Source organism: Perca fluviatilis, chromosome 6 (genome assembly GCF_010015445.1).
Source record: "Perca fluviatilis chromosome 6, GENO_Pfluv_1.0, whole genome shotgun sequence".
Classification (NCBI taxonomy): domain Eukaryota; kingdom Metazoa; phylum Chordata; class Actinopteri; order Perciformes; family Percidae; genus Perca; species Perca fluviatilis.
The window spans coordinates 30,004,838-30,022,911 of record NC_053117.1 but is presented as its reverse complement, the minus strand read 5'-3'; the positions used below and the strand labels follow the sequence as shown (position 1 = coordinate 30,022,911).

General features: G+C 39.9%; 1 protein-coding gene across 3 annotated transcripts in view; it reads left to right on the top strand.

Moving 5' to 3' along the window:
* The window catches only part of prodhb (proline dehydrogenase (oxidase) 1b), a 30,806-nt gene extending 12,988 nt beyond the window's left edge, over nucleotides 1-17,818 (top strand). The window contains exons 12-14 of one of the 3 annotated variants that reach the window (XM_039804469.1): nucleotides 870-968; nucleotides 1,095-1,183; nucleotides 5,466-6,745. In XM_039804469.1, the coding sequence (XP_039660403.1) occupies nucleotides 870-968; nucleotides 1,095-1,183; nucleotides 5,466-5,656 (379 nt within the window). In that variant the 3' untranslated portion in view covers nucleotides 5,657-6,745. Of the gene's footprint in view, nucleotides 1-869; nucleotides 969-1,094; nucleotides 1,184-5,465; nucleotides 6,746-17,623 lie in introns of those variants that run through there. The other 2 variants (XM_039804470.1, XM_039804471.1) reach the window with 2 other exon arrangements.
* The last annotated feature ends 256 nt before the right edge of the window (nucleotides 17,819-18,074 follow it).

Below are 18,074 nucleotides of genomic sequence, written 5' to 3'. Positions count from 1 at the left end.
AATAGAACATGCGCAGAACACAAATCAATGTTCCTTTTGATGGAGATATGCCGATACGCGTTTACATGACCAAAATTTCGGGTTAGAAAAGGGGTAACCCAGGTAGCATATTCGGGTTTTTAAAAACCGGAATATGAGCATATTCGGGTTTTTGCCGGTGTTTACATGGCCGTGCGCGACCGGGTTATTGCTAATATTCCGGTTTTGAACGGGTTATTGGCTGCATGTAAACGTAGTCACAGATTACATTTAACTTTGAGTTACCTAAATATTTTCAAAGAGGTACAGGCAGATATTTCTCTCCTTTATTTTCTGCATTTTTGTTTTGTTACTGACTGGAGACATTGTCAGACATGTTTGCATATGTTTATTACAGTAAATAATAATCTAAATACTAATAAGTTTTTATGTTTTTATATTTCTGCAATCTGCACTTTAGTTTATGTGATGTGTTTCTGACTTACATATTAATGTTTACACCAAGCTTGGTCAGTGCTCAATATACTACTGTGATTGAAGTAAATAAAAGATGTCATTCATATAAATTCATGCATCACCTAATTTCTTCATCACATCCAGGCCTGGGCTCCAGGAAAGAACAGTTTGTTTAGTCTGTCTAATCTTGTGTTGTTCATACTATACAATGATTTATTGCTTGTCTTTGTTGAATAATCCGGAAGACAAAGAGCTTAAAAAAAATTGCATATTAAATCGCAATATTGGTGAAAAAAAAATCTGAATTAGATTATTTTCCAAAAACGTTCAGCCCCACTACATATTACATATTTTTATAGTGAGTAGTTTAGGAGAAAACAAAGTTATATTGCTGTCCTTGTGTGCATTTGGCTGTGTCTGTGTATTTGTGTAAGGTGTCTGGACTATGTGCTGGATGAGATTGCTCTTAACAGAAATGCCAACGTTATGGTGGCTTCCCATAATGAGGACACGGTGAAACACACCTTGGGGAGGTACGGTCCTAATTATATCCAAACACACTGTTGAAAAAACACATTTACAATTAATTTTCTTTATTTAGCTTTGCATCTGTACAAACATAAGTTATTTTAGTAAGTCTCTCTCTCTCTCTCATTCAGAATGAATGAGCTGGGTCTCTTACCCACAGAGAACAAGGTGTACTTTGGTCAACTACTGGGCATGTGCGATCAGATCAGCTTCCCACTGGGTGAGAAAAACTCACACAAAACACACTCTCTCACACAACCAACAATGCCAAGGCATGATCTTTCCTACCTGAGGGTGATTTTACAGTTTAAGTTTAGCCTTTGGAGGATCTATATCCACTGCCCTCCCCTATAACTCTCAGCTGTGTCACTTAAGACCTTTCAGCTACACATATATACCCCACAGGCCACTTGGACTGCATGAAGTGCACATGTATAGTCAGTCTGTAGCCCATAACGTGACATATGAACTGAGACACCTCAGTATTGACAAGCTGTCTTAACGAAGCGCTGGTGCCAGCTTGCACCACTTTGTTTGTCAGTCAAAGACAGACAGAGCGGCGGCAGGGAGTTGTCTGTCAGTGTGAGGCTCAACTTGAAACGCTCTTGACCAGCATTGATGTAAACAGACACGCGTGTTTCTTTGCTGTTTTCTCGAGGGATAGAGCAGTCAATGCTGTGTCTTTTTGAATCTTGAAACAATAAAGAAGTTGTTTTATGAAATAAAGCAGATTGGAGTTGAGATCTTTATTATTTACAATCACTAACTTCAGTTTTCATGATATTGTTTTCAGATATGCTGTGGCCAGTTGTGGAAAAGTATTTCCTTTACTTAAAGATCTCATATTATGCTCATTTTCAGGTTCATAATTGTATTTAGAGGATATATATCAGAATAGGTTTACATGGTTTAATTTTCAGAAAACACAATATTTTTGTTGTGCTGCACATTGGTGCAGCTCCTCTTTTCACCCTGTGTATTGAGCTCTCTGTTTTAGCTACGGAGTGAGACATCTCACTTCTGTTCCATCTGCGCATGTGTGACTCCCAACAAAGATTGGGAGTCACACATGCGCAGTAGCTAGGTAAGGACTACTAGCCAGCTAGGTAAGGACTACTAGCCAGTCAGAAGCAGAGTATGAGGGCGTGCCACGCTAGCAGCTAGGCGAGCATTATAACGTGTGTTACAAAGTTAGGCACGTTCGTCACAGAAGTAAAGGCTGGACTACAATAGAGCTGTTTGGAGCAGTTTGTGAACAGTGTTTTCTGTTGGAGATGGTAAGTCCCTTTGGGGTGGACTTTAGGCTTTTTCACTTTGTAAACCTACCACATGCACCAAAAAGATATATAACATAATAAAGGAAAGGGGAAAGTAAACCGCATAATATGAGCACAAGTAAAAGTACTAATACCACACTGTAAAAATACTTGGTTACAAGTAAAAGTCATGCATTGAAAATGTTACTTAAGTAAAAGTATGTTAGTATCATCATGGAAATGTACTTAAAGTATTAAAAGTAAAAGTACTCAATGCAGAAAAATCCTCACATTTTAGAAACTTGAAATGATCTAAACAGTTGCGTTAAATTGTCTAAAGTTAATTTCAGCTGTACTTTAAAGGGCCTTTATATTGTTGGTTAGTTTAATTTATAACAAAACACTATTTTCTTAAATCTTAATTTGTAAAGTAAGTAAAAAGTACAATATTTCCCTCTGAAATGTAGTTGAGTAAAAGTAGAAAGTGGCATGAAAAGAAAAGACTCAAGTAAAGTATAAGTACCTCAAATTTGTACTTAAGTACAGCACTTGAGTAAATGTAGCCTGGGTAAACCCTGACGAACTTCCGGCAAATTTGAGATTTGCTCTGCAGGTCAGTCTGGCAAAGAGCCCATTCAAACCCATTTCCAATGTCCTCAAAATTGAGGCACCAATCACAACCGCTGAGGCGGGCTTTACACCAATCACGACCGTTGAGGCGGGCTTTACGCAGACGAGGATAGCGCAGCAACGGCGAGCAGCTTTTTGTTTACATTCAACATGACGGCCGTGACCGGCGAGCTGCAGGTCAGTCTGACATATGGCGATTTCATGGCGGTCAACCTTACAATTAACTGACAACATAAGTTATACGAGTTACAGTTCTCAAGGACGCACGCACACACGGACAGAGACACAGCCTCTTTTCCTTTCTCTCAACTTTTCCGCCCCGGTGCGCTGCGATACCTGCAGTGCTTGCGCGCGTGAAGCGCGTGTCCGCTATTCTTGCACATGTAGGGAACCTCGTGAATTAACCTGCAACATGTCAACTGTTTGGACATTCTTCAGTGTGTGTGCAGAAGATAACAAGTTTGCAATATGCAACACCTGCAAGGAAAAAGTAGGGCGTGGACTTCTTATGTACTGTCTATGGGCGTGGAGGAAACCAAAAACCACAATCACATTTTTTTAGTTGGATATTGGATGTGAAAAGCGTCACCTGGATCATTGGTCTGATTGGTTGAAGGACTATCCAATTGCGCCCAGAGGCATTTCAGTGGCGTCCGTTGGTGACGCCCCTTTGGAAATGAACTGTCAATAAACCTTTCCCAGACCCACTCTCAGTTACAACTGAGAAGGGTCTGGTGTCAACCAGGCTAGAGTAAATGTACTTAGTTGCATTCCACTACTGGCTGTGGCTCAGAATGTTCTGTTGATGACTTTGTTTTATTGTATCATGTTTTGATGCTTTGCTAGTAATTGTGGATCAGATGAAAGGACATTTATTTCGATGAGTAAGTCCTGGCATAACAGTCCCAGTATGCGAGCCTGCCTGGCAGACAGCAGCAGCTCTTCTAATTCAAATGCAGCAAACTGAGGGTGCCTGCGCAAATGCTGCAAACCGGCCCGATTAGAAAGATTGTAGCAATCATTCAGTGAAGGAAGCCAATAGACCTTTTTCACGGCAGACATGTTGACATGTCATAGTAGGAAAAGCACAGGTATATTCAAAACCATTAATGATGGCTGCATTCCACTTAGGAGAGGCCCTGGTATTGTTCATGCTGATTCAATGAAATAGCTTACTGGGACACTTGATGGAACTGAGCCATTGTTAAGGTTATCAATTTCAGCTGTGCTTTTCCTACTACGACAAGTCAAAATGTCTGCTGTGAAAAAGGTCCATTGAGATGACGTCCATTTGTGGCGTGTTCTCTGGTGCTACCTTTACACGTGGCCGGCTATTTTCATAAATGGACATTTCAACCTCTCCGTTTTCAAAAATAACATCGTGCACAGCTGTTTTCAGAAAAGTGTTCGTTTACACGTACCTGTGTATATATGCCGTCAATGCAGCCAAGAGCACGCCAAACCTGTAGGTGGCAGTGTAAGGAGAAGCTCAAGCCCACGTTAGCCAATCAGAACAACAGCAACAAATCACTTCCTCTTTCTCTCTCTCGGCTGCCTAAACCATAGCAACAGAGCCTGTTGTTCTGGACGGAGACCAGTGAAGGCTATTAGAAGCACTTTTCCGGTGATGGCCAGCTTTACTGCGTAGCCTCCAACTGAGAGAATGTGACGTGAGCAACGTGTCTGAAAGTTGTAAGTCTTCTGGTAGCTGCGCCAAGAAAAATCTCAATCATTCCCAATCTTACAGAGAAGGAGAGTGTAGGTATATGTAAGGAGATAACATGGGCACAGGCTAATTATTGCTAACTAAAATGCTAGTTAACATTAGTAATTAATCCTAAACAGCTCATGTAAGCCAAACTGCCTGCAAGCTTATCCTGTACTATACGGTAATTCCTCTACTATGTGACACAATCGTTAGCCTATTTTTACAAAAACGGTTGCTACGGAGCCATAACGTGAGGTACAAGGTAATGGAGCCTTTTATACATTGCTGTGTTTCTTAAGAAATAAACAACGGACAAATAGAGTCTTTAAACGCTTCAGATGTAAAGTTATTCGCTGTCAAGTGACGTAAAAAAAAAATGGCGGTCAGCGGAATGCTAACAGGAGGTGATGGCAGGTAGCAACAAAATGGCGCCATAGATGGCTCGAGTTCTGAAGCGAAGCTTACCCCCTTGGCCTAAACCTCCGTCTGTCTCAGTTTACATGCAAACGTGCAAACGAAGATTTCAAAAACCTCCACTCTGGCCGGAGTTTTTAGAAACACTCTGTTTCAGAGGCGAATTCTCCGTTTGCGTGTAAACGAAGGGTACAAACGAAGGGAAATGTCTCCGGTTGTAAAACAGGTCTGAGATGACGTCCATTTGTGATGTGTTCTCTTGTCAAAAGTAACCTGTACAAATTATGTTCACCTGAAACTGTAACAACTGAAATTGTAACTAGTCAATCAAACATCACATTTAAAAACATCACAGATAACTCACAGACAGTATTTGCACAGGAATAGAGAAATATCACAAAAAATTTGAAATGTCTACATTTATCATCTCCATCCATATCATGCTACAAAGCCCATTTTTCTTTTGTTTTCTCCCATCCCACTTTCAACCACAGGCCAGGCAGGCTTCCCCGTCTATAAGTATGTCCCCTATGGGCCGGTGAATGAGGTAATGCCCTACCTGTCTCGGAGAGCCCAGGAGAACCGAGGCTTCATGAAGGGTGCCCAAAAGGAGAGGGAGCTGCTGTGGAAGGAGCTGAAACGCAGACTTGCCTCTGGGGAGCTTCTCTACAGACCAGTGTACTGAAAACACAGAAGAAGAGACAAAGAGTGTGTCAATGTGTCGTGTTTTTTTTATTCTTTTATTTTATTTTGTATCTTCTCTAGTTGAAGGCTGCTGCTGTGGCTGTCTGTTCTGTCTCTCCCTCTGTAAAGCTCTCCCTGGGTGTACATCTCCTGTTCTACCCTGTCCTGGAGTTGTAATGCTGATGGACTGTTTTGGCATGTCACTCTGTTATTCTGTCTTTGCAATGCTGTTTTTCTCCATTCTGTTCCTCGCTGATGTAACCAACCTTCACCCCCATCCTTTCTTTTGTATACTGCCCATGTTCTCTCGATTTCTTTTCCTTATCCGCCTCTGCATCCATAAGCATTCCTCATTTTGCCTTCCCGTTGTCTATAGAGCTCTGGTATCCATCAAGTGGGCATCTTTACTGCTCCAAAAGGACTCCCTAAAATGTCGACGAGACCTGGGCGGGCATCTCTTTTTATCACCCTATTCATCTTGGAGAGGGACAACAATAATAAAACAAAACAGCCTTGATTTAAATGGTAGTAAAGGAAACATCAATATTCCCCTCCTATATCGTGATTTTTTTCAAAACTCTTGGACAGCCACAGAGTCCCCCGGGGAGGCTTCTTTGCACTGTATATTTGTGTGCTGTATTTGAGGTTGTATTGCTTGTTTGAAAATGATGCCCGTTTATGAATCAATAAGAAAGTATAAATGGCTCCTCGCAGCACATCCCTCTTCTGAGAGTGCAATGCTTTTGTGATTGTATTTACTGGAGGGAGCTATATTCTGGGTCACTGAGGTGTTACAAGAGAACATACAGTTCAGTATTCAGCGAGTGAATCTCCTTTTAGTAGAGACGCCTGCAACTCTGGCAGCCTGGTTTTATTTTTTCATGACACAAGATAATATGCAAGGGAATAATAAGTTAAGTAAGTTGCCCTTTGGTGTTACTGCATTTTGATGGATTAACACTGCAGTTTTTATCTTTGACAGTGTAAATATGTTTGAAGCAGGTAATTCCATTCGTTGGTTTGACATGTCTTACTTTATGGACCTGTGACATTGCAAAATGAATAAATATGCACTGTATGAATAACAAAATTCTACTTCAAATTTTGTGTTAAAGGGAGAACTGGATGTTATTGACTGCTGTATTGTAGCTGTGAGCTATTTGCACAGCTTGAGTTGTTTTTGGTTTGAATTCTGACATCTTCCACTTGGTTATTGATACACAATTAGTATTTTTTCAGTCAGAGGGTAACCAAGCTTAATGGTAATTATGGCCTTGTCATTTTATGAGAGCAGTCAGTGCTCTGTAGACCATGATTTAATTACCCATGATGCTGCGCTCAATACAGATCAATTAAATTGGATGCATTAATCATTACTCAGAAGAAACTTTAGTGGCTGTTAGGTTTTTACTGAGGCAAAGCGCCACAGAGCTGTCACTGCTGCTGTATTCTATCGGTTTAATTAAGAATCAAGTCTACTTTTGATGCAAGATGTGCCTTTGGGTATACATTTGCCAACAAATCCTTTCTTACAGGACACTGGAGTTTTCCTGGTTAGCTACAGTTGCAAAGATGATTTAGAGGACACATTATAGTGTGAAAAATTCTACACCGTTCCAAGCCAATCAAAACAAACATGGACTCTGCATATTCTTTAGGACTTATCATTACGTCTCCCTAGTTTAAAGCACACAGGCATGTAATAGAATCAGCCAGGGCTAATTTACTTTACGTAATGAATGTTGACATTGTATTATGCAAGATGTGAAGGATGGCATACATAACCGATTTCTTTGGGCTCCTCGGCCATTGGTCCCCCATGGTCTGACGTCTTGGATTGTTTGTTTGGCTGTGCCCTTGGCTTTGTGGTTTCAATGGGAACACACAGTGTTCTATTTCGTATAGGCTTCGCCCTCTAAGAGCTGTTGCTATTGGGTTTGTACCTTGCGCATGCGCAGTCGTGAAGATTTCTTTCGCACCCTTGTGCCCTGCACGGGCCTCTCTTACGTCCGCAGTTACTGTATATTACAGCTGTGAGACCAGAGTTCTGCTCCCTATTTTTCTTCAGCGACAAGCAGCTTGAGGATTTCGAAGAACAGCACTGTCCGCCTGTGTACCGATTGACGGACCGGCCTGTGTAGGCGATTGGTTGGCTATTTTGCATGTGTTTATGTGATTTTGGCAATTGAGTTGTTTTTTCATGTATTTATTAGACTAAAAGAGCTAAGAGAGCTTGTGAAATGCAGCAAAATCGCCACACACTGGTGACGTGGCGGGCTCCGTGGAACAGGGCCCGCTCCCTATTTATAGACCTGATGAGCTCATTCTAAGCTAATGAAAACACGATTCTTAGTTTCAGGTGACTAATGAAAACACCGATGCATCCCCCTAAAATCCTACACACCGGCCCTTTAATCTCTAAGCGTTTGTGTGCCGAACTGATAGAAAAGGAGTGCTATGGCTTTGAGCTGCCCCGGGGTATTGGGTATTTGTATCAAACTGAGAGATTACTGGCTCACATTGCACAAAACAGAAAACTGTGCCCATGCTTATTCAATTCAATAGCTGTAATCATACCCTCAGTAAGTAGATGATGTTAAAACTTAATTTCCCTCTTGAAGGGCTGAGAAGGCTTAGTGGAATTATATTTGCAATATACAGTAGAAGCGTGATTCATAAAAACAAACAAAGTTTTCATCTGTCAGCACAATGCTTACACTGTAACCCCACCTTAATATTTATATCAGCAAGTGCATCTTCTCACTTCAGCACAGATGAATAATCAGCGATAGTCCATCAGTGTACGCCTATAAAATCACTGTAGCAATGGTAGTAATGCTCACTCACTAAGTGCTTGCTTTTTAAGCAGTCTGCGTGACAACAGGTTGGCTGAGATGTTTGAATCATTTGGTTCTTCTGTACAAATTTGACTTCAATACAGTAGAGATGAAGGGAAAATCCAATAGACAACTAGCAGTAGACTGTATTTCCCAACATTGCAACATAATCGCAGCATCATTTTTACATGGCCAGTCAGAATGACAAGCACAGTATAACTCAGTATATTGGCATCAGTGAAAATGCTGCAAGAGACGTCAATATTTTAAACATCTGAGGCTAACTTGGCTCACATGTCTAACAAGGAGAAACAAGGAGAATGGAGTTTGTTAACTTTCTGCCAGACGCTGACATTTTCCCAGTAAGATAGGCATAATTGGCAGCACTTTACTATAAGGAACACAAAAAAAGAAAATCCCAAGTAATCCCAACAAAGGAGGAACAAACCAGGCACTGGGTGCTAATTATTGAATATACCACAATAATTGTCATAGTAGTTATTATATATAGATTCATACTCTCATGTCTGTACAATAAATATGAAGTAAAAAGTAAATGAGATATAAAAATGTCTCGGAGATTCTAAAATTTTCCTAGTTTGTGTGCATATGTATCAGGCTTGTGCAAAATTCAGAATTGGCCTCCATTCAGTTAATGAATTTGAATTGAATTGACTCTGCCCCACAGGAAGTTGAATTTGAATTGGAATTGGAATGAAATTCATGGTAATTTAAAGAAATTCCACACAGTCGCACAACAGAAAGAATGTGTTGAATCTCATCCATAAAGCGTTAGGAAGGTTACTTTGGAAATGTAATTGCTTACTGTTATAAATTAACCATTATAAATGTGGTTTGGATTACTTTGTTTGGATTACTTTATCAATGCAAAGCAATTTCCTTTTAATTTGATTAGTAACTAATTGAATTACACATTTTACCTCAGTAATACAACTAAATACAATTACATTAATTTTGTAATTTAATAACATAATTTCATTACACATAACTAGTCACTCCTCAACCCTGCATACATTTTGTTCCAAAATATAGATCACTCTTTAAGAGAACAAATATTTCTATTAATTCCACAATTGACAAGAATAGTTTTTTTGATTTATAATAAGTAAAACGTGTGCTTGCATGCTTTCCTGTTAATGTAACATGTACAAGTAGTTCAAACTAATATAATTTATAGAATATGTATTGCAATCATATCTGACATATATAGCTTCATTGTTAAACACTTCACTGAAATTATGTATATGATTTTTTTATTGAAATTGCAATTCTGCATCCTTTAATACAAATTTGAATTGTAATTCTAGATCCTGTGTTTGACATCAATTCAAATTCAAGAATTGAATTGGAATTTAGGAGTCATTCTCAATTCAATTCTGAATTGTGCACAAGCCTGATATGTATACATTTGTGTATGGGTGTTGTACATATTGCTGGTGTTGTTGCAGTCCAGCGCAAGACCCTCGATGGGCGTTCCCCGGCCGGGGTTCAGGCTCAGCTGAACAATTTGTATTCACTGTTCAGGACATGGTTGGAGTAGCTCAGAGACTTGATGTTAGCCAGCTTGCTCCCATTCAAACATCCACCAACATCTACTCCAAACATTTACTCTTAATTTATGAACTAAAGTTCACACAGAACAAAGGAGGTGTTTAAGGTTTAAAACCAGACAGCAATGATGCAGGGTGGATGTCTGCTTAGCAAAGGAGACAATGGGAGTGGCGTCACACCAACAAAAGATTGTTTATGCATTTATGTAAGTCTTTAACATTAGTTATGCATGTATACTAGTTTGCTTTCACTCTTTTTTGTGTGTATAGAAGGGCAGTTAACTGCTGAAGCTGTAGAAGCTTGTGACTGTTTTGCACAGAATGTTACCTTTGACCGAGGATTAGCTCTTTACTATTGATATTTCAGGCTATAAAACTTGTAAAAGCAAGATGGTCTCATATAACAAAATGAATGGTTATTATAAGTGTCAAAACTTGCATTTTGTCTGTGATTCTCCTTTTGGCTCTCACGTGGCATTTTCCCCAATACTTTGCTTTTCATTATGGTAAGAAATGAATGGAATCTGTGTGGTTCATCACAGCTACTTAGTGAGAAATGTCATGAATCATTGAGCTAAGTTGACCTCAGAGCCTGGACCCAGTCCTGCACTGAAGGAATCCCCCTGGCCGCAGTACACTCTGATGTGAACCAGTGAGTTAACAAATGAGTCGTAAACACAACAGATAGGACAGACGATGACTGATCTCATCGGCCCAAATAGAGTGGCAGAACGAAGTACAAATGATCAAAAGCCGAGGGAGAGAGAGAGAGTGTGTGTGTGTGTGTGTGTGTGTGTTTGTGTGTTATTTCACACACCAAAGCGTCACACCGCCTCCATCGGTGTCATCAGTGTGCTATCAAACACAACTCGCTGAAATAATCTGCCAAATCTCTTGAGTAGATGTGTGTGGCAGAGAGTTGTCACTGTCATCACAGGTTTTGTGACAGAGAGGGCTGAAAAAAAATGCAAATAACATATCACACACCTCACACATCCTTAAAGTTAATTATTTATTGTTTTCTCTTCCAGTCAGTCTGTCATCAATGACTGGTTTGTGTTTTTAGTAATATCATTTGGAGGCGAGTGAAGTGCTCCAGGAAGAATAAAAAACACAATGGCCATGGCAGCAGCCTCCCAATCCTCTCCCTCAAAGTCACCAGTAAAGGTGGATTACACAAAATGAATCTTGTCTCAACTACTTACAGTCTGCCGATTCTCCCCCAACACCTAAACCTCCTGATCTCTGCCAATGACTGGCCCCCATGTATAATAGATAATTTAATTTATTTCATCTCTTTGAGATGCACAGTTTCCCTTTAATAGCGATAAGCAAAGGTTAGCACAAATTAGCCATGACATGAAAAAGCCTAAAAAAATAAGAAGATAACAATTTGTGTGTGTGTGTGTGTGTGTGTGTGTGTGTTGCTTCTCTCTCCTCTCTCTTTCCATTTGTGTGCATCCTTTCCCAGAAATGCTTGTTACTAACCTAACTCTGGGGCTTATTCCCCGGAGTCCTTATGTTTTTTGGTTTTTTTTTCGCCCAGCAATTTTCCTTGGATTAGGGTGGCACCAAAGTAATGGTTGGCTGTGGTCCTGCTGCTACGCTCTGCGGTGCCCTGCAGTGTCCTGCTACGTCCTGCTGCATCCTGCTACATGCTCTGTAACGCTGTGCAGTGCCCTGCTATGTCATGAACTACTACGACTACTATTTCTAGTCACTGTTCCATTATCTTTATTGTGACTACTATCGCCACTGTTCATCACACCCCCAACTGGCACCGTCAGACACCGCCTACCAAGAGCCTGGGTCTGTCCGAGGTTTCTTCCTAAAAGGGAGTTTTTCCTCGCCACTGTCGCACTAAATGCTTGCTCTTGGGGGAATTCCTGGAATTGTTGGGTCTTTGTAAATTATAGAGTTTGGTCTAGACCTACTCTATCTGTAAAGTGTCTTGAGATAACTCTTGTTAAGATTTGATACTATAAATAAAATTGAATTGAATTGTGTCTGGGTATTTGGAGAATACCACCAGTATGGAAAAGGAGCAAAGCAAGCGATCCGTCACAGCCGCTGGCCAAACAACCTTATTCCAATGCTTGAATTCAACCCTGAAGGCCTAGATTTCTCATGTTTGCCCCCACACAACAACATGAAGGCACCCATGCATAATTACATGTGCACAGGGCAAACACAGAAAACATATTGATGTGGAAGCATGCATGCGAACACACATTCGCGCACTGGCTCAAATATAAGCTCACACAAACACACCTGCACCCACACACACTCTTACTCCCATCAGTTCCCATATCTATCAGTCCGGTGTGAGAGATGATTTGGAGCGGTTCAATGTTTTGATCATTAGTTTGGACTCATGGAGTGCAGCAGTGGTGAGAAATGAGACTGCTATCTCATGGCCACCTGTTCTTTTAATAAGAAAAAGGAACAATTACCCATCACAGGATGGATTGGCTACCTAATGCCTGGGGAAGAAAACCATGTTGGGGTGTGTGTGTGTGTGCGTGTGTGTGTGTGTGTGTGTGTGTGTGTGTGCGTGTGTGTGTGCGTGCTTGGTTGTGTGTTTCTTTGCGCCTGCCTGCGGATACATCTGAATTCAATTATGCCTGTATGTGTCAATGGGTATATCGTATATGCACAATAAAGCCAGGATAAAGGTAACACATAAATCTTCTTGAACTACAAAGAACATACAGTAGAAATGTGTGAATATATCAGGTCAGAGAGTGTGCAAGCCGCTATTTCTTTGCCACATATCCTCCAGGTTTTCCTATTTTCACAGGGTTACAACTGAGAGGACATTTTTTCCCCATGGTGACAAATGTTTGATAATTGAATTGGGTTTATAGCACAAATTATAATTTAGTAGCCCTTTTAGTCTGCACGTAAATAAGACATGTCCCAGTTTAGCATTCTTACTTAGAAAATAATCTAGAGTTAGCACAGGAACAAAATTAACACTGTGGCTGGTTGTCTGTTGGTTTATAACAAAAAGTCCCATTTGAGGATTGGAACCATTACAAAAATTGAATGAATTACTACTTTTAGGTTAATAAAAGATACAAAACATGCAAGGTGGTGTGTAATTTACCAATAAGAACTGTGTATCCAAAAAAAGAGACAAATCAGCACTTTAAACACATGTCAGTGAGAAAGAGACAGGGATGAATAGATGGAACTGGGACAGGTTCAGTTTAACATGGTTTACTTTAGTTTACCTCAGTAATATCTACAGCAAATCTAAACACCAATCTAGTCAATTGTTGTTTGTCTGCTCACAAATTGAGCAGAGCAGCGAGAAAACCAGCCTGGCTGCTCTAGTCTCTCTGCTATCATCTCAGCACCACTGGTTTGGTAAATGGTCCTCCTACTGTTCTGGCATGACAAATGGATCCCCAAACCAAGGAGCACCATGCTGCGTTTGCCTGGTCGCATGCTGCTTTCTATAGGCATACACACACATATCCAATTACACACATGCAGAGAAACAGACAGAGAGCCACAAATGCCCACACACGTATGCACAGCAGTGTTTGGGTGTACCTTTTTCATTTTAATGTAATTTATAGAAAGGACAATAACGAAAATCTGATAGAACAAATCCAAGTCCTCATAACTTAGAGGGTAACAACTTTTTTTTCAACCTGGACCCTATTTTCCTATGTTTTTGTGTCTAAGTGACTGATGGGAACAACAATCTTTGAAATTTGTCCATTATTAAGCAAGATAGCTGCAGTCGGCAGCGGCGAAACAAGCTACAATGTAAGTTATGGGGCAATTGTATTTACCTTCACAAAAATGCTCGTTTTGCCACTGACAGGCTCAGATGTGTTTGACGACACAAGGATTTCTAAGGAGGTCGACCTTTATGTTAAAGAGTAAGATCCTTTTTTTAAACATAAAACCATCAGTAACATAAGTAAAGTTTATTTGTATAGCACCTTTCATAGATAAAAATCACAAAGTGCTTCACAATAAAATGTAATACAATACAACAAATAAAAACACGACAATTTAAATACAAATAGAAAACATAACAAACAACCATAAAAACCCTCGACTAACTAAAAGCCTGCTTGAATAACAGAGTCTTCAATTGCTTTTTAAAAGATTTGACAGAATTCAGTAATTTTAGCATCATAAAATACACTTCATTCAAAGTCGACAGAAACAAAATAAAACTATGAAAAGCTGTTTTGGGTTGTCTTTCCACTTTTCCATCCATCACAACTCTAGTTTTGGTTAAAATAAACACATTGTTTACCGATTTACATGTGAAAATATGTTGGCTCTATACACGCTAAAAGTATTGCTTTTTTAAATGGACTCTGGGAAATGGGTTTAGCGCTACTGACTTCAGAGCTGTTTCTGATTAAACAAAAAGGTCTCAAAGAGGTTTTAAAGGTCTATCTCTGAAGGGATCCTTTCCATAATGTTGTCAGACACTTGGACACTCACAAAAACAGGAAAATAGGGTCCAGGTTGAAAAAAAATGGTAGTTACCCTTTAATGACAAAACTAATTAGCGTGTTCTGACCAGCCATTTCTATAGTAAAGGTTTGATTTTTATAGGCAATAAGTTAACAAAATCACACTACTTTTGCCTTTGCTCCTGAGATAAGTCAATAGAGAGCCGAAGTCCCGCCCCTTCCGGTGGAGATCATGGGACCTTAACTCAGAAAAAAATATGAACGGTAGTGAACAGGGAGAAGCAAATTATTTTTTGATCCCGTTTGAATTGAGCCATGGATTACAAATATGATGTTCGTCAATTTAAAAGATAATTTTTCAAGAAAGTCTCAGTTAGCCGTAGGTTTGTCATATGACCACTTAGTTTTGTGTGAAACCGCTCAGTGAACTACATCTCCCGTCTCACACAATCTACCTCACCTAGCTTGATGCTTGGTTTGCTCGCTAGCTAGCTAGCTTAGCTCTGTTAAACAACACATGTAATGTTATCTTAACTGATGTGTTTTATCCAGTGAAGTGTTTTCAGTAGATAAGCAAAAGAACAAGCGAGATCCTCTGCTCATTTGAGTAAAGTTACATCCCCGGTACGATACAAAGAAACATCGTAGCTTCAGCGAGACGTCATCCATGAGACATTGAAGTGTGTAGTCTTTCTAATTACGAATTTTCACAGTGTTATACTTCAACAGTTTAACAATAGGCCTAAACGGAGACTTTCTTCGGTTGACAAATAATGTTTTAAATTGATGAACATCATATTTGTAATCCATGGCTCAATTAAAAAAAGCAAATTTTCAAAATAAAATACACCGTGCTCGCGGCGGATCATATTTCCCTGCACTACACCTTGAAAACGTCATAATGGGCAGAGACAGGCCTGAAACAAACTGTTGTTGGTTTTGTGGTTCTGTTTATAGAAACTACATCCTGTTATATCGCGTGATCATACATGAATTCGCGAGATCTCGTGAGTCCTCGTTACTTCAGCTGTCAGTCATGGCCGCAGCCGTTCCACCTGGTGGGTATTGAAGGACGGCGGAGCACGGAGCCAACACACAGCGGAGCCGAACCGCAGCCGTTCCGCAGTTGGTAGAAATTGCGGGTAACATAGCTCAAGCACGGCGTTCGTCGTTCGACTGATCGTGACTGTTTTCCCAAGATGGCGCCTGCCTGTATAGTTAGTGGTATAGAAATAGCGATTTCCTTTTACTTTTGAGTACTTTTACGAGTAGTGTTATAAGCTAATTAGCGGTTTGTGCTAAAACTGGTCACAATCGACCAGCATGAAAACATATCCCAGAGAACGGTCGACTTGGTACCCTTGTGTTATTAACCCCTAGGTTCATTTTGCACCGGATTTCTCCTTTAAGATCAGGAAAATGCTGTGATCATGGCAAATAAACTATGGTTAAGGTATGGTTAGCTTTTTACAACATAAACACTTAAAATTCTGGAAAGATTGTGGTTATGGTTAATAAAGGCAAATAAAACTACCACATCCTTGCTTTTCGCCTTGTTACATATAAAGCACACTACTATCTACATTGGCACTTGACATACATCTTAAGCCTTATATATGTTTTAGACTCTATTTTCATATCATATTTTTTTTTTTCTCTCATTAACCTCAGTAGATATCGGGCGGCACACAGTTTGGGTTTTATTTTTTCCAGGTTTGTACCTTTGTGAATTTGTTCCTCCATCTCGATAGAATGGAGGTGAATTTGTGCTTTTAAAAAATATGTCAGAAATTTCACAGACAGGTATCTAAAAAACCTGGACAAAATCTGCATGGTTAGATACTAATAGAGGAAAGTCAGGAAATATGTATTTAAATTTGGTTGAACCGGCCACTTAATGCAATAATATATACTTGGAAAAAAAGTATCTACATTATTATGGCAGAAGTATGCAAACATATTTTGCAATATTATGCGTTATAGCGAACAAAACCCTTCACATGCGTACATCAAAAACTTGAATGACAATTTTTTTTAATTCTTTCAACCTAACTGATTTACTTGTCGATATGGAGCCACATTAGCATTAATTCACGGTTTTGTATCTCACCACTGATTGTATAAGTCCAATTTTCACTCTCTTCTTAGCATTCTTTTCGGTCCAACTATTTTGCCTGTCTGCTGTTTAGTGCTGGGCAGGTAGCAGATACAGGGATTTTAGAACTTTTCCCGCTGAAAACAGCTTTGTGCTGTGGATGGAAATGACTCTATGAAGGCAATGAGAGTGAACAAATACAGTAGTGGAGTGTAAAACCGAAACAATAAGCCCAATGACTCTAAAATACTTCATGGAGCTGAGGGAAGTGCACAGTCAGGTGATAATTCCATGTGGGTTCATCACAATGAGTGACAACTTTTATGTACAGGAAGTCAAGTGATCCACTGTCAATATAAAACTATTGATAATAGCCACTTTAATTTCAGTTCGCTTATAAATATTTATTTGTGCAACACCGGATTTTATAATGATACCACAATATGACCATCTCATCTACGGCATGATACAATTGCACTGAAAGTTGATTATCAAAAAGGTATTTCTGCTCTTTTTCTGGCATTGTTCCCTTGAAGTTAAATATACAGTAAATGCTTAACTGGACACACCTTCTCAGTAGAATAGCTTAAAAAAAAAATAGCTTGAATAAAAATCTTTCAGAACACGATGAATATGAAGTAATTAAATGGGCGTCTTGAATGAATGAAACTGATTTGACACTTAAATTACAGGTTTGATTTCCCATTATGATAAGATTTGAATATGAAGAGAAATGCTATATACAGTAGAAACATTGAATAGAGTTAAAAAGAAGAGCAATTGGAGGTGAGCTAAGAGCCGTGTCAGCAGTATTAACTTAGTTGATTCTTCTCCAAACAGGATATGAATAATTGCTTGTTTTATTTCAGGATGATGAGTCAGAGAGCGCCTCCCTATTCTTACACAACCTCAGGCTTAGCGGGATGCGGCAGCCTGTAAGAGCACTGATTTTCTGGATAAGAGAGCCAAATGTGGCACATCCTCATTGATTTCTCCCTCTCCCCTGTGCTTGTGTAGGCTCCGATTCTGGAAGCTGCAGAAAGAGGGCGTGTGAAGGGGAAACAAATGGACATCTCATCCGTTCTCGTTCAGCGTTTTGGACACCCACATCTTCATTGAAGCTGTGATCATAATGCCCATATGAGGAAGATGAACCCACACGTCTTTGCCTCACCAAATGCTCAGTAGAAGTGAGCGTCTGGATGCGAGCCCAAGTGGGAAAAAAACCATGTTATCCCAGTAACAAACACTAGGGGGCAGTAGTAGTCTTCATGGCCCTTCCACGAACCCCGACCCAGCTGTGTGTGTGTGTGTGTGTGTGTGTGTGTGTGTGTGTGTGTGTGTGTGTGTGTGTGTGTGTGTGTGTGTGTGTGTGTGTGTGAGAAAGAGATCCTCAGCAGCATCTTCTCCTCCACAATCCTCAGTCCTAAAAAGCCCTTTTAAAAGACTGTATGAAAATTCATCGTGC